Raw genomic sequence first — 24,101 nt, 5'->3', positions numbered from 1 at the left:
TCTGTAGCTTACCGCTAGAGTTGAATACACCTCTGGCATTCCCCTCGCTGAATAACTCCTCATGTGTGAATGTCGATGCAAAATATTCATTTAGTTTGTTAGCTACCTGAGCAGGATCATCAACACTTGACCCATCAATATCAAGTGGACCAATCTGATTCATCCCCTTCCTTCTAGAGTTTACATAAGTAAAGAACTCTTTGCTGTTTTTCTTTGCATCCCTTGCCAAGGATTTCTCGTAATCCGCCTTCGCCTGCCTAACCTCCTTTGTAACTTGGTTGCATACCAACTTGTATCTATCATAGGCTTCTGTGTCATGTGTTAATTTGTATGTATCCCATGCATTTTTCTTCTCTGCCATATGCCTCATTAGTTCATCTGACATCCATTTTTGCCTAAACCTTGAACAATATTTCTTAGTTGGTATGTAAAGCCTAGTAGCTTCCAAGATAAGTTCTTTGAATGCTTCCCATTTTGAATTTGCTGTTGGTAACATCATCAGTTGGTCCCACTGTATAGAATTTAAATACTGTCTCAGTCCATCGTAGTCGCCTTTACGGAAACAATAACCCTTCCCTTTACCCCTAATGGTAGTTACCTCTTTGAGTAAATCCCACTTCAGCACACTGTGATCACTGCCACCTAGTGGTTCATTTATCTGCAGATTCTTAATGCATGAAGAATCACTGCTGATAATCAAATCAAGAGTATTACTCCCTCTAGTTGCCTCCCGAACATGCTGATGTAGAAAACAATCATCCAATAAATCCACAAAAGCCCTCCTAGTGTGTGAGTAACCAGCCCCCAAATTCCGGTCAATATCTGGGAAATTAAAATCTCCCATTATAAGACACTCTGATTTATTGGCCCACTCTATTTCCCTGTACAGTTCCTTATTATACTCATCAGAGTCATTAGGCCTATAGCACACTCCTACTCTCAATTTTGATCTCCCAATGTTTATGTCACACCAAACTGACTCCACACTGCACTGTCCAGCGATGTCGACTGGCTTCACTTCCTTGGTTTTTATGTGTTTCTTAACTAATAGCATAACCCCTCCCCCCTTCCTATCCTGTCTATCCTTTCTGTAGACGTTGTACTCCCCAAATTGCAGTTCTGCATCCCTTATATCTGTGTGACACCACGTCTCTGATATCCCAACAATATCTGCCCTCGATGTTTTGAGCAATACCTCACATTCATCAAATTTATTTACTAAACTCCTAGCATTGGTGTACACGCAAGTATACCTGCACCTGTTTCTATTCTTAGCTACCCTAACACAACCCATGTGTTTACTTGTACCGCAATGTTTCCCAGCAGTCTCTGAAATACCATGCATCTTGTTTTTCAGGCTTCTGTTCATTCTAATAGAAGCAGTGCAAGAATCTCTTTCACCTCTGCCAGTGGCTACTGTCAATCTATTGGTCTTTGTCTCCCCCCCCAAGCTTGCAGTTTTCCGACCCACCTAACACTGCCTCGATAGCATCAGCAAATATTCTTGCACCCTTTCTATTTAAGTGTATCCCATCCCTGTAGAAGCAATCTCTCCTGTTAACAAGTACAGTCCAGGCTGAAAAAAATTCTACCCCCTTGAGCCTTGCACAATCTTTCCAGGGCCGAATTGATCGACAAGGCTCTCATCATATACACCCTCCTATCGTGTCTGGGCAGAATTGCAGACACTTTCAAATTCAACCCTAATTCTCGGCTTTTGTTCAACAGTGACCTGTACTTGTTAAGTAATTCTGCCGGTCTCCTACTCTTAGAAAAGGATATAGAAAAGGATATCATATAGAAAAGGATATTGAACTGTCTTTATCTGACAATCTGGTGGTCAATTCACAGCACATAGAGGTATATTGTCAATCAATGTAAAGATTAAATGTGCAGATTAAAAATAATCTTGACATTTAAGGTATATTGCCAATCAGTGTAAAGATTAAATAACTACCAGCATGAACCCCTTAGATGCAAAATGGAAAATTTTAAATGAGAAAAAAAAATTACATTAAGACATTTCTTGGGAACAATGACTTTTAAACTTTAGGTGAGTGTTAAACAGGGTTTTCTTAACTTTATTTTACTGTATTATCATTATTAGATAGTTAAATATATTAGAGTTTGTTGGAGTTCATGAATAATAACAAATATTTATATTTCAGAACTGAAAGGAACTGTAGGACAAATCATTCAACATGAGAAGAATATGTTGGCAGTAGAACAGAACAAAGTTTTGGTTCCTCCCTATTACAACCGTTATGTGGCCTGGGGATTTGCAGATCATAGTATACGGACAGGACCATATGAAACAGAAAAAGCCACATTTGTTTGGGAAGATACTCCAGCTGGAGAAATATTGTGCTCTGCTTGCCCGAATGATAAAATTGTGATAACAGCTGGAACAAATTCTGTAAGTACCACTATATGCTGCTTGGTTTTATTTTTTTGCCACAAATTTCTTTCTTATATATTTATTTTAAATCCGATCTAGAAGAGAGACATCCATAGCACTTTCTGTTCATCATATGGTAGTCAAACTGTTCAAGATACCATGAACTAATAACACGTGCTGCCACCAGCCAACATCCATTTATTGTCCAACTTCAAACTCACAGAACCAACTTTTCATCTTCCTTGTTTATTCATTCAACTGCCGTTTTCTGGAACAACCTTCCTTCATACATATTTCCTGAAAATTACAGTCTACAGAAGTTCAAGACTAATGTCAATAAATATCTTCTTTCGTCTTCTCAACCACCAACCCATGCATGGTACTAAGCCAAGTACTGTAGGTTCTAATATCTCTTGTGTTTGGGGTTTCCATAAAAAAAATTTAAAAAAAACTGCTCTTTCCTAAGACCAAAGGATTCATTTGTCATCTAAGACCAAATAATCAACACAAGAAATACATTGTCCCTAGACACAGTTATGCAGGACTTGCACAAGTTTTTTTTTTTTTTTTATCTTTTTTGCTGTCTGGGCTGTTTCATGTTTTCGACCAGCTTGGACTGAGCCTGTAGTTTTTGCTGGTTGATTTAAGGAATCCATTTCACTCCTTTCAGCTCTTGAAGAGGGTCTTTCTTCTTCCGGATTACTGACCCTGCCACATGGAATTAGGAGTAATGACCACTAACTAATAAAATTAGTGGTCATATAAACAAAAATAATCAAAATCTTTGTTTCCTTTATAGACCTAAATGACTTTGTTTTTGGAATTTCTGTGAAATAGAGATTTTCGAAGAACACACTTATACCAAGATTAATGAGAGGCACTGTCAATCACAGAATAATTGCTCAATCATTTGAATAACTTGGCACTTTGCATCAGTACAGTTGCTGCATTCTTTAATATTGAAAAAGTCTGTGGCCCTGCATAGTGATATATAGTGTCATACATGAAATTCATTTTTTGAACTTGGAGGATACTTCCCCCTTTTTATCCAAAAGTTTCTAAAAAAAACTATACTTACTAAGTCCAAGTATGGATTTTCTGTTCTGAAATCTTCCACCAAGAGTAGAAAATACTGTAATGGTAAGTTATCCTTTCTTGAGCATATCCATTAACAAAGAACAAAATTTTTAAGGAGCACAAACCATACTTACCAAGAATGAAGAAACATGCAAAACATGCACTACCTTCTACATCCTAGGGCACAGGTTGCTGCAGTCTTCTTCATTTATACTGAGCTTATTTGATCAAAATTAGACTATAGTGCCCAGGTGTGTGTGTGTGTGTGTGTGTGTGCACATCTGCTTGAGAAATTGCCCTTTCTAGCTGAACCTTATTCACCGTTGTGTCTATAATGGACTCTCGTATGTGGGAAAACCTATATAATTCTTATTCAAGTGCTACCAACCTTCTGGTATCTGAATTCAGGAAGGAATATTTTAGTGCACTTAACATGCTGGCAGATCATATTGAATACTGTCCCAAGCAGATCATCTCTCTCCTAGGAATCATTGCCTTTCTGTGTGGACCTTTAAGATTGCCAACCCACAGTGTGTTTATTAATAGATTCATCCTGCACACTTGAGTCTATTTCTCTGACACCCTACCAGTCTATGCTGCTGTTTCAAAATCGAGACATTTGGTAGGATCCACTGCTGTTATATGAATGGTAACAACATACACTAACATTTTACATTACATAAAGATGATTTAAATATGAATGAGATAGAGATGCAAAGTTAACTGATGAGGTAAAAATAAGTGCTCTTATCAGCATGCTTTATTTTATTGGTGCTTTCAGATTTTATTGACAAAATATATTACAGTTAGTGGGATATTTCCAAAGGTGGTGGGATTGAATCATGCTAGTGGATAACAAGAAGCTTTTGTGACCGAAATGGTCGTCTATGACTCATACTGCGAAGACAGCTCTCACTGAAGAAGTGGTAAGAAGATACCATGAAATATTTGACCCTATTATGTACATATTTCCAATTTTTCTTTTCTTGTAAATCCTTAATCACAACAGTTGTTGACATCTTCAGGAATGTAGCTCCACAATTATTGAGGACTACTAGCTACCAAAAGTGAAGACAACATTAAAAAAAAGCCAATAAAATGCATTTTACTAAGATTGTGTGATGTACATGTATATATGAAACAGAAACCAGTATGATAGCTATGGTCTTGCATGAGCATAAAAAAAAAATCATTAAAGATAACATAGTTAGGACCAACATAGGAAATCAAAAGACAGAACTGTGTTCTGTCTTTTGATTTCAGTATGTATATAATATTATGCTGTAATTATTTATTGTTAATTCATTTTATAGCATAAATTTCCTTTTATTTTTTTTAATATGGTTTCAGATGGTGACAGTATGGCAATACGACAAAAAAAAGTTAACCATAAAACGAAATCTATATGGTCATACAGAACCTGTCACGTGCCTGGCAGCTTCTCGAGCATACAATCTTATTGTAAGTGGTTCACGGGATCGTGTCTGCATTATGTGGGACTTAAGTCGGCTTGTTTTTGTACGTCAGCTCAAAGGTCATCCAGCCCCAGTAGCAGCTGTTGCCATCAATGAAGTCACGGTAATTTTTGTATTCATAAATAACATTACCAATTTATTTTTCATTTCCTAAATTAACAGTTTAGTATTAATAGTTCTCCTCTCTCCCCAGTGTGAACAGCTAACATAAATTATGTTTATTTTCTTTGTAATCAAAATAAGTTATTTCTCTTTGGATTGGAAATCCAGTGATATCAATGAGGCTAGTTGTGAACATGTTTTCATTGATGTATATCAATGGAAAACTGCTAGCTTGGGGGGATACAAGGACTAATAGATTAACAGTAGCCACTGGTAGAGGTGAAAGTGATTCTTGCACTGCTTCTATTGGAATGAGCAGCAGCCTGGAAAACAAGATGCAGGGTATTTGAGAGACTGCTGGGAGTCATTGCGGTACAAGTAAACACATGGGTTGTGTTAGGGTAGCCAAGAATAGGAACAGGTGCATGTATACATGCATATACACCAATGCTAGGAGTTTAGTAAATAAATTTGATGAATTGCTCAAAACATCAAAGGCAGATATTGTTGGGATATCAGAGATGTGGTGTCACACAGATATAAGGAACGCAGAACTTGAATTTGAGGGGTACAGGTACGTTCGTGTCAGACGGCACCTGAGATTTCTCCCATCTCAGCGTGTGTTTCTCTGTATCGAGGACAGTACACTGTCAAGCCAGAGACTTGAAAGTGTGTGGGCCGTGTCTGTGCAGTGTGATATGTTGTGCCCATTGTTTATCCGTCTTATTAGCCGCCAGGCCCCTAGTGGGGCCCGACGTTGCCCATACCCTGCCACGTGGAGGCTAGCTGGGTGTATCCAGTATCACAACAAATTGCTCTGGCAGGTCCTGCCACCTAGTTTCCTGGGATTTCAGTGGCTAGGACCTATTTAAAAAAAAAAAAAGAAAATTGCGTTTGACATTAATACTTAATGGGATTGCTGTTTGGAAATCACTGGTTGGGGTTGAACGCTAAAGAGATGTGTTGAAGGGCAAATAGGTCGGGCAAAATTTTGATGTTATTAAATTTAGACATGTACGGCTATACGCTAGATAAAAGCTAATAGTGTTAGTTGTCTTAGAGATTTACAGGAAACCGGTAGAATTTAGACGTTGATTAGAATTTGACGGCATTGTTATGGGTGTACTCGATTTAGTGAGAGAGGGAGGGAGACTGAAGACTGGGGGGAAAACAGTTTAACCACTTTAAAACCCCATCCCTCCCCTTCCTGGGGATGGGGTTTTAAAGGAACCAAGTTAGAATACCCAGTTCAGATCGCCAATGGTGCGTTGGGAGCAAAGCCGCAGAATGTCTTCATCAGTGTCATGTCCAAGGAGTGTCGAATCCGGTATGAAGGTTAAGCTGCCCATCCTGCTCCGGGGGTGGGATATGTTAGCTGGCAGTGGGGAACCCACCAGGCGAGGGGGTGGGAGAGACACACATTTACTTCACTCATAAACTGCATTCTCACTCAATTTGCATTCTTTTTTTTTTTTTTTTTATTTTATTTATTTTATTTTTTTTTTAAATAAAATAAATAAAATAAAATACTTTTTTCTTATTTTATAATTTTTTTCCAAGTTTTATATATATATATATATATATATATATATATATATATATATATTTTTTTTTTTTTTTTTTTTCTTTTTCACTCAATTCATTCATCTTTTTCTCACACACCATGAGGGGATGCAATGATGTGTAGTGTAAATTTAAATACTAATTAAAACTAGGGTTAGTGTGTACTTAACTGTAACATTTATGGTTTGTGTTCTTTTTTTTTCACACGCTTACACTTTTATTCATTCTTCTAGCTCTCATCTCATTTATTCGACTCTTACTTTCTACACTGCACTCTCTGGGCACCTCTACTTACTGTTATTCTTCAGTTGTGGTGCAGGCCTAGCCACAAGTTTTTTTTTTTTTTTTGCAGGCCAGGGGAGAATGCAGTGATAGTGTTGATGTGGTTAGTAAATGTTTGTTGGTACAGTATATATAAAGTAATGTAAGTTATTTTTAACTTTGTATTCTTTCGGCCAATTACATTTGCTCTTCCACTCATTCCCATTCACTCTCTCTTTCTGTCATGCTAGGTCACTCTTTCTTTCACCAAAACTGCCATTTATTCCCTTTTACCATAATTCCTAGTTCACTCAGTTCCCAGCCTATTCATTCTCATTCATTCATTCTACATTGCATCCCTTTGCTAGCCTACTGATATTTTTCAGCTAATCTGCTCCTCTGGCTGCCTGTACATCTCCCTCCCCTACGTGGTTTCTTATTTGGCATGGGGAGCCCAGGTTCCTACACATGGCAGGGTAGTCCTGGGAAGGTTTGTCATGTCAGGTTTCTGTCAGGGTGCAGAATACTGCTATCTTGACAGTTTTTAAGTTATTGTCTGGGCATGGTGGGAAACTTGGGCAATTTTACTATTGATTATTGTTTAATTGCTGGGGGGGCTGAATTGCCATTCTTTGCATTGCTCTGCGCATTTCGAATACTTTCTGTGTGAAAGATGTGAAAGCTTTATAGTTTTGCTCTTCTATGATGAACAGATATTCTTCTCCCCTGGGAAGGGGACCAATCTGTGCTATTAGCTCTGTTCTGGGGATGTCATATATTATACATTCATATAGAATGTGTGCCCAGTCTTCACTTTCGCCACAGGTGCAGTTTGGGTCATTGGTTAGGCCTAAGGAGGTTAGTTTCGCCTTTAGGGAGCCGTGACCTGTCAATATAAATGTTGTAAAAAGTCCAGGGGCATACCACTTAGGTGGCTTTGGGCTAACCATTGACACCCGTGGCAGAAACCGTTTGGTAACCAGACCTCTAGTTTCCTGCTCCCACTTTGTTTGCCGCTCCCACTTTGTTTGCCAAAACTCGTGGAGCTTTGTGGCTATTCTTTTTCTTTCATCATTGAAGGTGTTGGCTGTGTCAAGGGCTATCCCCAGAAATTCTACGGGTATGCCCTTTTTAAATCTATAATATAAGCCTCTTTTGGCTACTTCAAGGTAAAGTGGGAGAGTTCCGGCCAGCAACTGTAGTGCAGGTGTGCTTACTGTGTGTGTGCTCACTATTACCAGAGCATGTGCGACATGCTCTGGTAATAGTGAGTAGTATTGTCCTTTGTATCGATTCTAATTTATTCCTATTTCTTACTATGGCCGAGCGGATGAACCACGCACCGGCTTCATAGGTGATAACAGGTAAGAACATAGCACGGTATATGATTTCCAGGGTCTTTCTTTTGAGTCCCCAGTCTGCTCGACTGATCCTGGCAATCATACCTCATAATTTCTCACTTTCTTTGCCAAGTAGATCAAATGGGGATAAAAAGTTAATTTTGAATCAAAGACCACTCCAAGATATTTTAGTTCTGTTACCATTTTTATAGTGGTTGTGTTAATTTTGATTTGTGGACGTCTTCTTATGTCCAAATTGCCTTTTAGAAGTATTTGTTTGGTTTTTTCAGGTGATATTTTGAGCATGTGCATTTGTGCCCACTCCTGCAGCTGCAAGAGGGCGGCATTTGATCTTTGTTCTACAACCACTCGTGAGTTACCTTTTACAAGGAAAATCATGTCATTGCAAAGGCCAGGCTTTCCATGGGGCCCAGATCCAAGGCCAGAAATTTGTCCAGAACAATGTTCCAAAAGAAAGGGCAAAGGATTGAACCCTGCAGGCAGCCTTTATTCGCAGGGAGTGTCAATTCCTGGAACCTTGTGCGTACTGAGACACTTCTGTCTGTAAGGTAGCTGTTTATTACCTTATAGAGGTTTTGTGGGGCATTTGCCTGGCGAAGTCTCCTAAGGACACTAGGCCACCAGAGTGAGTCAAATGCCCCAGAAAAGTCAATGGAGATTGCCAGCATATATTTCTCCTCTGTGTTTTTAACTGTTGTCAGTAGGTGGTGCATGGCATCCTCCATAGAAATGCCCTGCTTAAAACCGTACTGATTGTTGGAATGAAAACCTGCTTCTGTGAATATTGAGCTAATCTGCTGCTATATATTAGTCTTTCATATATTTTCCCTAGTACAGGGAGTAGGGCTATTGGTCTATATGATTTGGGATCAGTAGGGAGTTTTTCAGGGTTTTTGAGGATTAATCTTAGCACAGCTTGTTTCCATATTTTTGAGAATATACCTTCTGTCATACAGTTATTATATAGTGCTATTAATTTATGTGGTGTTATTTCCGCTAATTTTTTGATAATCTCAACCTCTAAGAGGTCAAAACCTGGGCATTTATTGTTTTTGGTTTTAGATAGTGCTATTTCTAAGTCTTGTATAGTGAACAGAGGTTCAATATTAGTATTGTCATATTCAGTGTTTTCTTTTATAATGTCTAGCTGGGTGGGGGAATGATTTCCAGTTTCAGTCTGAGTGATACTGTCTACGATGTTATTTACAGAATCCACCCAACACAGGGTTGGGGTTTCATCTGGTTTGACAGTAATTTCTAAGACATCTCCTCTTGGCAGCTTGCTGGTCACTATTCTGTAGACAACTCCCCAAGGGTTATTGTTTCCAGTAGTTCCCACCAAGTGCCTCCAGCATTACTTTTTCTTGTCTCTAATGAGGGCTGTATACTGATTCCTGAGAGTTCTATAAGAATCTCTCAGTGCATCCACCTCATTTTGTGGCCAAGATGTTCTGGCTCTTTGAAAATGTCTCCTCACCTGGTGTACCCTACTTCTGAGTATAGTCAGTTCGGGGCACCACCAGGGAACTGTCTGCTTCCTCGGTTTTTTCCGTGGGATAGACAGGGTTCCTGTTTTTGTTAAAATGTTTGTCATAGTCAGTGCTTGCTCGTCCGGGCTATAGTTGCCTGATCTAGACCACTCATTTTCCTGTTTTTGCAGCTCAGCTGCTGTATATTCTGCAAAAATCTGCCAGTTTCCTTTTTTAAGGTTATACCTTTTGATATCCAACAGAGAGTTTTGGGTTGTTTGTAATTGCCTGTTTAGTTTGAAGGAAATGGCTCTGTGATTTGAGGAGTACAATGTGCACCAGAAGGATAGGAAGGGAGGAGGGATTATGCTATTAGTTAAGAAACACATAAAATCCAAGGAAGTGAATCCAGTCGACATCGTTGGACAGTGCATTGTCAAGTCAGTTTGGTGTGACATAACCATTGGGAGATCAAAATTGAGAGTAGGAGTGTGTTATAGGCCTAATGACTCTGATGAGTATAATAAGAAACTGTACAGGGAAATAGAGTGGGTCAGTAAATCTGAGAGTCTTATAATGGGGGATTTTAATTTCCCAGATATTGACTGGAATTTGTGGGTTGGTCACTCACACACTAGCAAGGTTTTTGTGGATTTATTGGATGATTGTTTTCTACATCAGCCTGTTCCGGAGGCAAGTAGAGGGAGTAATACTCTTGAACTGATTATCAATAGTGATTCTTCATGCATTAAGAATCTGCAGATAAAGGAACCACCAGGTGGCAGTGATCACAGTGTGCTGAAGTGGGATTTACTCAAAGAGGTAACTACCATTAGGGGTAAAGGGAAGGGTTATTGCTTCCGTAAAGGCGACTACGGTGGTCTGAAACAGTATTTAAATTCTATACAGTGGGACCAACTGATGATGTTACCAACAGCAAATTCAAAATGGGAAGCATTCAAAGAATTAATATTGGTAGCTACTAGGCTTTACATACCAACTAAGAAATATTGTTCAAGATTTAGGCCTAAGTGGATGTCAGATGAACTAATGAGACATATGGCAGAGAAGAAAAATGCATGGGATACATACAAATTAATGGGTGATATGGAAGCCTATGATAGATATAAGCTAGTCTGTAACCAAGTCACAAAGGAGATTAGGCAGGCAATGGCAGATTATGAGAAATCTTTGGCAAAGGATGCAAAGAAAAACAACAAAGAGTTCTTTACCTGTGTAAACTCTAGAAGGAAAGGGATGAATCAGATTGATCCACTGGATATTGATGGTTCAACTGTTGATGATCCTGCACAGTTAGCTAACAAACTAAATGAGTATTTTGCATCTACATACACACATGAGGAGTTATTCGGGGAGAGGAATGTGAGAGGTGAATTAAACTCTGGCAGTGAGCTAGATGATTTTGTAATAACTGAGAGGAAAGTGGAGGAGAAATTGTTGAAGATAAACATAAAAACGGCACCCGGGGTGGAATGGATCTATCCAGTTATATTAAAAGAGGCAGCAAAGGAAGTAAGAAAACCCTTAGCCATAATTATGAGAGCTTCTTTGGACTCAAGGGCCGTACCCATGGACTGGAGATATGCAAATGTGACTCCAATTCACAAAGGACGATCAAAGGGTGACAAAAGTAATTATAGACCTGTTAGTTTAACTTCCGTTCCAGAAAAATTAATGGAGGCACTGGTTACAGAAGCACTGCAGGATCATCTAGACAAGACTTCAGTTATAGCTCGGACACAGCATGGTTTTGTTAAGGGAAAGTCTTGCCTGACCAATTTGATTAGATACTATGATGTGGTCACAAAGGAACTGGTTGCAGGGAATAAATTTGGTATCATATATTTGGATCTTAAAAAGGCTTTTGATACTGTTGCAAATGGAAGACTGCTGAACAAATTGGAGCAGTGTGGCATTGGAAGCAGATTGCTATGGATAAAGGGATGGTTGAGTGGGAGAAGACAGAGAGTGGTGATCAATGGACACTGCTCATCGTGGACTAATGTTATTAGTGGAGTCCCTCAGGGTTCAGTGTTGGGTCCATTATTGTTTTCTGTATTTATAAATAATATTGATGATGGTATATCAAACTTAATGTAAGGCAAACCGTGTTCATTTCCTTGATTAATTCATCATCATCAGCCATTTTCAATCCACTGCAGGATGAAGGCCTCTCCAGCAACTTTCCAGTTCCTTCTGTTTTGAGCACTGGCCATCCATTTACTACTCAGAAACTCATGAATTTCATCTATCCATCTCCGCCTTTATCTTCCAGGATTTCTTCTAGCTCCTCTTGGGTACCATTCTGTTATTTTCTTAGTCCATCTGTCATCATGTCTTCGAGCTATGTATCCTGCCCAAGACCATTTTAGTTCTTTAGTTTTGATAAGAATGTCATTTACTTGAGTTTGCTGCCTAATCCATGTGTTTCTCTTCTTATCTAACAGTCTGATTCCCAATATAATTCGTTCCATTCTTCGCTGTGTAGTTCTCAGCTTCTCTTCCATTCTTTTGGTGAGTGCCCAAGTTTCACTTCCATAAATCATGGTGGGAGTATACATTGGTTCATTATTTTACGTTTCAGACAAACTGGAATATTGCTCTTCGGTATGTGACTATATTTCCTGAATGCTATCCATCCAAAATTTATTCTTCTCTTGACTTCCAGCCATTTATCATTATTACAGCTAATAACTTATCCCAGATAAGTATATGACTCCACCTTTTCGATTACTGCTCCTTCAATCATTATTTCCCTTTCTGTGGCATACTTGTTCATCATTACTTTTGTTTTAGCCATATTCATCTTTAGTCCTAAATCCTTACTAACTGTGCATAACTGATTAAGATTTTCCTCTAATTCTTTGGGAATGTCATCTGCAAATCTGCAAAACTCCTTTCTGTGACCAGTCTAATCTTCTGAAAGCTTCAAGGGCAGCAGTAAATAGCTTAGGAGATATTGTGTCTCCTTGTCGAACTCCTTTCTCGATTTTTAAATTTCCTACTGTCTTTGTCTAGTCTAATAAAGGAGGTAGCACTCTCATATATTTTCTTCAAAATCATAATATGTGGGGTATCTATGACTTGTCTTTCTAGTGCCCGAAACATTGCCTTATGCTGTATGGAGTCAAATGCCTTTTCATAATCCACAAATGCCAGGCATAATGGTGTTTTGTATTCATTTACTTTCTCCATTAGCTGTGATATAACGTGAAGGTGATCCATAGTTGAGAATCCTGTCCTAAAGCCTGCTTGCTCTTTCGGTTGATTCTCATCAAGTATTCTTTCTATCTGTTAGTAATGACCCTTGTGAACAACTTGTAGATGTGGGATAACAAGCTAATTGGTCTATAATTTCCAATTTCTGATTTATCTCCTTTCTTATGCAGCAAAACTATGATTGCATTATTCCACTGCTTAGGCGTCACACCTTTTCTAATGCACTTTGTGAAGAGCCTTGCCAGTTTTTGTGTTATGTCTCTTCCTCCCAATTTTAAGAACTCTACAGTAACTTCGTCTTCTCCCGGGGCTTTCTGATTCTTCATTTTCTTCAATGCATAGTCTACCTCATCAGGAAGAATATCGGGTATGTCGTATGTGTTGCTACTTTGCAATCCAACTTCCCCACTGCTGGCATCATTCCCTCGCTCCTTGTATAATTCTCTATGGTAGTCTTCTGCTATTTGAATTATGCCTTCTCTGTTATTTATAAGTACACCATTGCTATTCTTCAGTTTCAGTATCATTTGTCTTTCTGTATTACTGCTCATGGCTGCTGATTTAAATCCTTTGTTTTCCTTTCATGCTTGTTCTACTTTTCTTGTGTTAAATCTTCTTATGTCCTCTCTGAGTCTCTTTATAATGGCTTTGCATAACTCAGTATACTCAATTTTCTCCCTGTCAGTGTTTGTCTTGCTCTTCATTTGTCGTCTTCGGTTCATCATGACAAGTGTTTCTTGACTAATTTTTTCTTCTTTGGATTTCTGTTTGCCTATAGGTTTCTTGGGCTTTATCACTTTCAGAAAGTTGTAATATTCCTCGTCGATATCTTGGTCCAATTCATATTTTAACTTAAATTTATATAAACTTTCTTTGGCTTTTCATCTTTCATTAGTGATTGTCACTGTGTTATCTGTCCAGAAGCTCTACTTGCCAGAAATAAAATTTACATTTCAGATTTTTTCACACATTATTAAATTGAGCAAAAAAATAAACATTTTTAAACATAAACTTAAATAAATTTTATCTACACACACACACACACACAACACACACACACACACAACACACACACACACACACACACACACACACACACACACACACACACACACACACACACACACACACACACACACACACACACAATATTTTATTTCTATAACTGCAAGTACAGTAGAGCATCAGTTATCCAGAATAATTAACACACCTCTTCCAGATAATCAAACATATGGTAAAATTAAATAAATTCTGTTATAATGTATTAAGGTGAAATAAACAGACTTTAAATAGCGTGAAAAATATGAATTTATTTAATTAAAAATAATAATAATAACTTACAAAGGGTACTAGGAAAGTTTTGCAATATGACGCAACAATGAATCACAGGAAGCTGCTTGTTGCTGCATGTTGAGACATGTTCATACGTGCATAGTAGCCGCCGCGCCAAGTCGATGGGCTCAGTTATTCATTAGTAGTGAGAGTGTAAAGTGCTTGCGATGGCATCGTAGTCACGAAATGAGATAAGGACAGTTTTGCGGTATAATTTCGTGCGTGGTTTAACCATAGACCAGTGCTTAGAAGAAATGACTCTTGCACTAGATGATGATTGTCCACATCGTACAACGATATTCAGGTGGTATAGAGAATTCCAAAGGGGAAATTTCACTCGGGAGGATTCTGAGAGGCCGGGAAGGCCACGAACGTCAGTTACGGAGGAAAACGTTACTGCTGTGAGGAAAATGCTTGACGAAAACAGGCGAGTGACCTACCAACAGATAGAGGATACTTTGGGCCTAAATGCACCAGCAATTCGTTCGATTCTGCAAGATCATTTGCACGTGAAGAAACTTTGTTCTCTCTGGGTGCCGCATCAACTGACTGAAGAGCAGATGACACGACATGTGACTTGGTGCCGGGAGATGTTAAAAAAGTTTGATAAGGGACAATCTCAGTATCTGAACAACATCGTGACAGGTGACGAGACTTGACTGTACTATTACGATCTGCCGACCAAGGCTCAAAACAAAGTTTGGGTCTTTGATGATGACGATACACCCGTAATTGTCAGAAAATCCCAATCTGTAAAGAAGAAAATGATAGCTGTATTTTTCAAATCGAGTGGAATTGTGGAACGTGTCGTTTTGGACACGCAGAAGACAGTCACAGCTAAGTGGTATACTGAACAATTGCCTAAAGTCATTGGATCTATGAAGAACCTGCAGCCAAAGTCAAGAATGGACACCTGGTACCTCCATCCCAATAATGCTCCAGCTCACCGCGCCAAAGCCTGCACCGAATATTTGACCACGACAGGACTGAAACTTCTCGAGCACCCTCCCTACAGTCGAGACCTTGCTCCCAGTGACTTTGCACTGTTCCCGCATGTGAAAATGAAGCTAAAATGGAGGCGGTTTTCCAGTGATGAGGACCTTCTACGGGCTTGGGACAACGAGTGTGCTTTACTCCCTAGTGAAACTTGGCAGAACTGGTTTAAAGATTGGTTTCGGAGGATGGAGAGGTGTATTGAATGTAGAGGAAATTACTTTGAAAAAATTAAATAAACAAAGCTGTATTGCAAAACTTTCCTAGTACCCTTTGTATATATTAAAAACTCACACATTCACATATGTATGTATATTCGGATAGGTATTTCACTGCAAATTTTATGTGGAAAAAAATTTAAAATAATGTTTGATCGTTTGTTGTGACGTTTTTTTTTTTTTTCCTGCTAAATCTCTCAAGTTCCTTAATAATGTCAATTTAATTATATTGCATTCCTCCTGATTTTCTTCCCATTTCAGTGCTGTTTCTTTTCATTGACATTGCTGTTTCTTAAAAAACTGAGAACAATAATAAATCTCTCAGTTCCGGGCCGATATTTACTGTATTCTTACTGAATCCAGACCTAAAGTAAACATAACATGAAATGAAGAGAACAAAATATGTCATGGAAAATTGGATTCACGGAAACGAATGACTAAACTCTTATTCATGGTTTTGAAGAAAACCCATTAGTCCTAATCCAACATTTCACCAGATATGCGACATAAAAAAAAAACAGACAGAAATAAAATAAAAAAATAAATTTTCTGTTTATACTCTGGCATGACAACCAAGTCAGTAGAGTTTACGGTAAATTGTCAATACAAATATTTATCGTATTTAGTAGTCATGGCTTGAACCCCAGTCCACTCAAGGAACGCGTGCTATGCACTCTCACTCCTGACCACTGGGCTACATCTTGTAGCTTTATAAACATTTGTGTCAAATACTATCATTAATAAAAAAATGAAGAAAATCGGCATTTCTCATTATTCTGGATAACTTACTTTTGGATAATTGACGTTGTACTGTATTTTATTATTTATTTTTTATTATTAGCCATATGGTGCAAGGAAGCCTGAGGCTTATTCTGCACCAGCCAAAAAAGTTTTTCCGAGTTACTCCGATAGAGAGAGAGAGAGAGTCAGAAGTAGAAAGGAATCACCAAGAAAGAGAAGAATGATGATATCCAGCTCAGGACCCTGGGTGTGTCAAGCCCATACTCACCAGATGTGAGCCCCTGGGGTTAACAAACATTGTTGTACTGCACTTTTGAATTTTAATTTTGTTAGTGTTATATCAGGAAGAAAACTTAGTGGCACTCAGCATTTTGAAAGGGAAATTTAGAGGTTTAAGAAGAGACAAAAGAATATGCAAGTTAATGGAAGACCTTTTAAAAAAACTCCATTCTGAAGATGAAGAAAAGTCAGAAGCAATACATGAGCAGCCGCCGTAGCCAAGTGATCAGGAGCGGGAGTGCAGTAGCACACACTCGTTGAATAGACCGGGATTCAAGCCCCTTACTGCTAAATATGGTCAATCTGCCAACCCACACTGGACCAGTGTGGCAGATTATGGTCCATTTCCCTCAGCATGAATTGTTGAGGAGGCTTCTATCCTGCAGTGGGTTGATAATGGCTGCAGTTTACTTTTTTCTTTTTTTTTTTTTTTTTTTTTTTACATGATAGTAATCAATCAGACATTTCAGAAAGAGAGAATTGCAAATTGAATGAAGAGGGTGATTCATATGAAGAAGGCAGAGAAGTTAATATAAAGTCAGATTTTGCTGATAAAATACTTTCTAATATTTTTGAACTCATAGAAAGAACATTAATCAAGAAGACAATAATAAATAAAATTTGCCTAATATAGGTGATGAAATATCTAAATACATAATTCTTAATGTATTCAGGATCGGTGACATTGCGTACTTAGAATTTGACAAGACAAGACATCACAGTTACCTAAAATATCTCAGCAACTCCAAATTGAAATGGTAACTTGTGGAATAGATAAATTTCAAAACAGGATAGTCTAGTTGCAAAGTCAGGTTGACATTCAATGACCACATTATGGTTTAAAAGATAACTGGCTAATGGACAAAGATAAATTGGTTTTGCTTACTTCATAGCCCATAAAATAAAACCGCTTACTTTATTTTTGCTGTTTGTTGTTTGCTTCATTGAGGTCCATAACCCAATAAAAATTTGTAATAGCTATCATCTTCAGTAACTGAAAAAAAAAAATCACAAAAATAAGTGGCCCACAAATGCATTCCCAGTCACTGTCAGCCATTTACTACGTAGAAACATAGTTGGTAAAAAAAAATAATTGATGCCAAAATCGAAGTCCAAATTGAATCCAGAAAATAAAATAAAATAAAATAAATTAGCATTCTTGATATGTATTGGAATGAATGTTTGCCTATATAAGTTTCTTGTCACTCAGAATTTTTCAATATGTAGTCACACAGAAAAATATATTTTCAATTAGGCCTGATGTAGCCCAGTGGTCAGGAGCGAGAATGCATAACATGCGTTCCTTGAGTGGACCGGGATTCAAGCCCGTGACTACTAAATACAATAAATATTTGTATTGATGATTTATTGTAAACTCTGCTGACTTGGTTGTCGTGCCAGAGTATAAACAGAAAATTTATTTATTTATATTTTCAATTAATGAATAAATATGGGGAACTATTGCTCTTCTAAAACTAGTAGCACATTATGACCACTTCTACCGAATAATCTTAAACATGCCAGAGAAAATCCATGATTTGTTTCTTACCTCTCATCATAAATTCAGCAGTCACAGGCTTGAACCCTGGTCATTGAAGGCACATGTACTTATACACCCGTGCGCCTGACCACTAGGCTACAACGGCAAGAATACAATCTTCATAAAGATTGCATCAATTTTGGTGATTTTTACAATACCAATGTTGAAGGAAAAGAACTTAAAACAAAATTTGTGACTGCAAAATATTACTTCATACTTGACTTGAAATTATGCTTTACAAAGCACCCTCTGGAAATTATTTAATTTATAATTTCGTATGGTGAAGATGGTTTTCCAAATTTCTGCACTGCTCTGCAAATTTTTCTTGCAGCTGGTGAGTATTGCCAATTGCAAGTGCTCTTTCAGCAAGTTAAAGTTAATTGTCTTCTACCTATGGACATCATTGCAACAAAATCAATTTAGTGATCTGGCCCTACTAAACGTTGAAAAATTAACTCTAGAGAATATATATTTAAGTGACTTTATTGATCAATTTTTGGCATTTGTGGCCCAGAAAAATTTATCTTTATTCTTTTATTTATTTTATGTATTTTAGGAATTTATATTTGTTGCAATTTTTCTTTAGTAAAGATGAATACATTGCTTATTTTTTTATCTCTTGTTATGTGACATTTTTTTTCTTTTATAAACAAAGCCATGCATGAAGTGTTTTTTGTGACTAAAATAGTAATAATAATTATTGTTGTTTTATTTTTATATTTGAATAATTTGCATAAAGGGGATACAAATATAATGCATTGATACTGGGTGCTGTACAATCTTGCTGTGCTTCTGTTGGAAATGCAAATAAGATTTGTCTAGACCTGCTTCAAGATTTCTAGACAATTAGTACATAAACAGATACAGTGTTTGAAATGGCTTTGAAAACTTGTATTTTGTATGCATCTCAGGGAACCCCATGGAAATTGCATATGTGTACTCTGCAAAATCCACACACAAGAAATGTGCACACTGTTCATTTAAAACATTGTAAATACTCCTGTGTTTTTGCAATCAGCCATTTTTTCCTGCTGAGTAACACATTTGTTGTGGTGAGAATCAGTAAATGTGATACTGCAGGTTCATCATACAGTCCATACAAGGCACTGTATCAAAACGAGCAAGGGATATGAGCTGACAGACTTCTTCAAAAAAGGGATAATTGTTGGGTACTGATTGAAGGGTGGTGGTAATATATAAACTGCAAATTTTGAGGGCTGTTCACAGAGTGCTGTAGTCAAGGTATACCGACAGTGGACTACTGATAATGGACAGAGTAGCAGTTGCCAGGACAATGGTGGGTGCTCATGCCTTATCAATGATGAGGTATGGTGAATGTAATCTCTTGCTTTGTGCGAGCCAGTAGAAGAAAATGGTGTAACATTGACCATGGACTTTAACAAAGAGACAACCAGTAGAGTTTCCAAGACCACGATTCACAGACCCCTCGGTCCCGGGTGCCAAGCGTTATTGTGATCGAGCAATTCTTTGAGCTATTTATAGAGTGTTTTCTCACTGCGACAGTTTTCTTGTTAATTTGGAAAGTTTTTCTTACGTTTAAATTAATTTATTGTTAACTTATTCTTACGAATTGTAAGTAAGTTACAGAAAGGAAAACCACCTTTTTTCTTTCCTTAAAACTAACAAACTAACTTACACCGCTTGGTCACTCTAGTGGCACTGCTCCTGCCTCCCCCGTGGCCGAGACAGTAACCTTGACAGAAAAAGTTCTCTGCCAAGGGCTAAAAGGAGCTAACATGGATCACGAAGACAGTTATCCATCTGTTGCATCTGATGGCTCAACTTGTTCAAGGACAGATGAAACCGATTTTGACACTTCCCATCCCAAGAGACAAAGAACAGAAGGATCCAAAAAGGAATCACCACTGTTCCTTATAATACATTCCCAAACAAGTCAACCAATAGGTGCACTTTCTCCATTTCTTATCCAGAAATGTCTTGAGAATACTGCCGGACCACCTAAAATGGTGAAAAGACTCCGCTCTGGAGATATACTTATAGAGACCGTGAATAGTAGGCACTCTGAAGCCTTACTAAAAATATCAAACTTTGCAGGTATTCCTGTCACAGTAACTCCTCATGGCACCCTAAATACCTCTGAAGGCATGCCCTTCGAATGGGACTTAATAAACGTTTCTGAAGAGGAATTAGTCCAAGAGCTACAAGACCAAAAACTTGTACAGGCAAAGAGAATTAAAATCAAGAAAGGTGAACTGGTTCCGACATGCAATGTTATACTGACCTTTTCAACACCAACCCTGCCAGCTACAGTTAAGGCTGGATATCTGAACTGCCATATCCAACCTTATATCCCTAATCCTCTAAGGTGCTTCAAGTGCCAAAAATTTGGCCATGCTCAAACAGTGTGTAGAGGGGTTTCAGTGTGTCCGAACTGTGGATCCAAGGAACACACCCAGACAGACTGCACAGCACAAACACCAGTATGTTCAAATTGTAAGGGTAGGCATCCAGCTTACTTAAAAGTCTGCAAAGCCTGGAAAACAGGAAAGAAAATACAAAAGTACAAAATAGAAAACAAAGTGACTTACCAAGAAGCAAGAAAACAAGTTTTACTCACAGTACCAAAATTCTCATATGCAGCTGCAACACAGAAATATAAATCGGAAGGAACTCAAACTGAAGCATCCATACCACCAACTACATCCATTTCTGACTGGGCTCGGGCTGTTCTAGTGAATCCGCAGGAGTCCCCTAAAGAACATGTAAAAGACCAAGCAAATAATATCCCAGTTACAGTACCACCAACTATTACTCCATCACGTTCAGATACTGAGAGTCTGAGAAATCGTAAACCACAAAAGACTCTAACTGCAGATATGGAAATCGTGACACCCCTAACAATGATAAAACCGTCTTGGAAATACATGCTGAGGAAGACATGGATACTCCACGACCCACTTTGTAGAATGCTATAAACAGATCGCCTCTAAAAATCAGTCAGAAACACCTTCTACTTCAAAAGCTAAATAACAGATCAGTTGATTCAATAGAATTGTAGAGGTCTCCGTGGCAACATTGACAATATTCACGATTTGATAAATCAACATCATCCAGTAGGTGTCTGTCTACAAGAAACAAACCTCTCTCCACAAGTGACACTTTCATTTAAAAAACTATACCTTACAGGCACGACGTGATCACTAGCATTAGTAGAGGCATTTGATGCAAGAAAGCAAGCTTATGCAGCATCAGCCAAAAAAAAAAAAAAAAAAAAAACCCGCTTCCACTTCACCCCTCTGTTCGTTCAAAATACCTGTCCAGCTGAGCCTTAAACTTATTTAGGCTATCAACCTCCACCACAAGGGATGGAAGTCTGTTCCACCAACCAACCACCCGCTGGCTAAAGGCAAATTTCTGCACGTCTATCCTACATCTGTCTTTCCTCAATTTGAATTTATGCCCTCTCAGGTGATTTTTCTGAGCTAGAGGAAGAATCCCATCAGCATTGAGCATGCTTAAACCATTCAAGGCCTTATACACCTCTATCAGATCACCTCGCTGGTGCCTAGTCTCCAGACACTGTAATTTGCAAAACTTAAGCCTTTCTTCGTAAGAGCACCCCTTTGTTCCATTCACTAATCTTGTTGCCCTTCTCTATACTCGTTCCAGCAGCTCTACATCCTTCTTGAAATGACGCCTCCAGACCTGTATACAGTACTCTAGGTGTGGCCTGACCATCGCCTTATACAATGGAATAATCACCTCCTTATCCCTGCTGGAAAAATTCCTGTATATCATTGACAATACTCCATGAGCTACTCTTGCAGCCCATCTGCACTGCTCAGAGAACTTCATATCTGCCTGCACAACCATCCCCAAGTCCCTTTCATTCTCTACCACTGTCAGTGTAGTACCACAGAGTTGATACGTTGCTCTGGGGTTGCTGTTTCCCATGTGTAGTACTTTACATTTGTCAATGTTAAACTTCATTTGCCACTTCTCAGCCCATCTGCTCAACCTTTCCAGATCCTGTTGCAGCAGCATAGTGTCAGTAGTGTCCTTGACAACCCTGCCAACCTTTGTATCGTCTGCAAACTTGGACATTAAGCCCGATATACCATCATCAATATCATTTATAAATACAGAAAACAATAATGGACCCAACACTGAGCCCTGAGGGACTCCACTAATAACATCAGTCCACGATGAGCAGTGTCCATTGATTACCACTCTCTGTCTTCTCCCCCTCAACCACCCCTTCATCCATAGCAGCAATTTGCCTCCAATGTCACACTGCTCCAATTTGTGTAGCAGTCTTCCATGTGCAACAGTATCAAAGGCCTTTCTAAGATCCAAGTATATAATATCAAAGCTATTCCCTGCATCCAGTTCTTTTGTGACTGCATCATAGTATCCAATCAAGTTGGTCAGGCAAGACTTCCCCTTAACAAAACTATGCTGTGTCTGAGCCATAACTGAAGTCTTGTCTAAATGATCCTGCAGTGCTTCTTTAACCAGTGCCTCCATTAATTTTCCTGGAACAGAAGTTAAGCTCACAGGTCTATAATTACTTGTGTCAGCCTTTGATCCTCCTTTGTGAATTGGGGTCACATTTGCACATTTCCAGTCTATGGGTACCTCCCCTGAGTCCAAGGAAGCTCTCATAATTATGGCTAAGGGTTTGCTTACTTCCTTTGCTGCCTCCTTTAATATAACTGGATAGATCCCATCCACCCCAGGTGCCTTTCTTGTGTTTATCTTCAACAGTTTCTCCTCCACTTTACTCCCAGTTATTTCAAGATTCTGTAGCTTACTGCTAGAGTTGAATACACCTCTGGCATTTCCCTCGCTGAATAACTCCTCATGTGTGAATGTCGATGCAAAATATTCATTTAGTTTGTTAGCTACCTGAGCAGGATCATCAACACTTGACCCATCAATATCAAGTGGACCAATCTGATTCATCCCCTTCCTTCTAGAGTTTACATAAGTAAAGAACTCTTTGCTGTTTTTCTTTGCATCCCTTGCCAAGGATTTCTCGTAATCTGCCTTCGCCTGCCTAACCTCCTTTGTAACTTGGTTGCATATCAACTTGTATCTATCATAGGCTTCTGTGTCATGTGTTAATTTGTATGTATCCCATGCATTTTTCTTCTCTGCCATATGCCTCATTAGTTCATCTGACATCCATTTTGGCCTAAACCTTGAACAATATTTCTTAGTTGGTATGTAAAGCCTAGTAGCTTCCAAGATAAGTTCTTTGAATGCTTCCCATTTTGAATTTGCTGTTGGTAACATCATCAGTTGGTCCCACTGTATAGAATTTAAATACTGTCTCAGTCCATCGTAGTCGCCTTTACGGAAGCAATAACCCTTCCCTTTACCCCTAATGGTAGTTACCTCTTTGAGTAAATCCCACTTCAGCACACTGTGATTACTGCCACCTAGTGGTTCATTTATCTGCAGATTCTTAATGCATGAAGAATCACTGCTGATAATCAAATCAAGAGTATTTCTTTCTCTAGTTGCCTCCCGAACATGCTGATGTAGAAAACAATCATCCAATAAATCCACAAAAGCCCTGCTAGTGTGTGAGTAACCAGCCCCCAAATTCCAGTCAATATCTGGGAAATTAAAATCTCCCATTATAAGACACTCTGATTTACTGGCCCACTCTATTTCCCTGTACAGTTCCTTATTATACTCATCAGAGTCATTAGGCCTATAGCACACTCCTACTCTCAATTTTGATCTCCCAATGTTTATGTCACACCAAACTGACTCCACACTGCACTGTCCAGCGATGTCGACTGGCTTTACTTCCTTGGTTTTTATGTGTTTCTTAACTAATAGCATAACCCCTCCCCCCTTCCTATCCTGTCTATCCTTTCTGTAGACGTTGTACTCCCCAAATTGCAGTTCTGCATCCCTTATATCTGTATGACACCACGTCTCTGATATCCCAACAATATCTGCCTTCGGTGTTTTGAGCAATACCTCAAATTCATCAAATTTATTTACTAAACTCCTAGCATTGGTGTACACGCAAGTATACCTGCACCTGTTTCTA

At 38.6% G+C, this 24,101-nt stretch overlaps 1 protein-coding gene across 3 annotated transcripts in view; it reads left to right on the top strand.

Moving 5' to 3' along the window:
* Window positions 1–24,101, top strand: part of bchs (WD repeat and FYVE domain containing 3 bchs) — a 1,877,108-nt gene that overhangs the window by 1,685,858 nt on the left and 167,149 nt on the right. For all 3 annotated transcript variants that reach the window (XM_090389621.1, XM_090389619.1, XM_090389620.1), the window contains exons 63-64: window positions 2,169–2,416; window positions 4,826–5,053. In XM_090389621.1, coding sequence (XP_090245747.1) covers window positions 2,169–2,416; window positions 4,826–5,053 — 476 coding nt within the window. The remainder of the gene's footprint in view (window positions 1–2,168; window positions 2,417–4,825; window positions 5,054–24,101) is intronic.

The sequence above is a fragment of the Mastigoproctus giganteus genome, chromosome 2, assembly GCF_048544385.1.
Source record: "Mastigoproctus giganteus isolate SK-2022 chromosome 2, ASM4854438v1, whole genome shotgun sequence".
NCBI classification, from domain to species: Eukaryota; Metazoa; Arthropoda; class Arachnida; order Uropygi; family Thelyphonidae; genus Mastigoproctus; species Mastigoproctus giganteus.
Note: the sequence above shows the minus strand (reverse complement) of the source record. Positions and strands in the feature narration are given on the sequence as shown.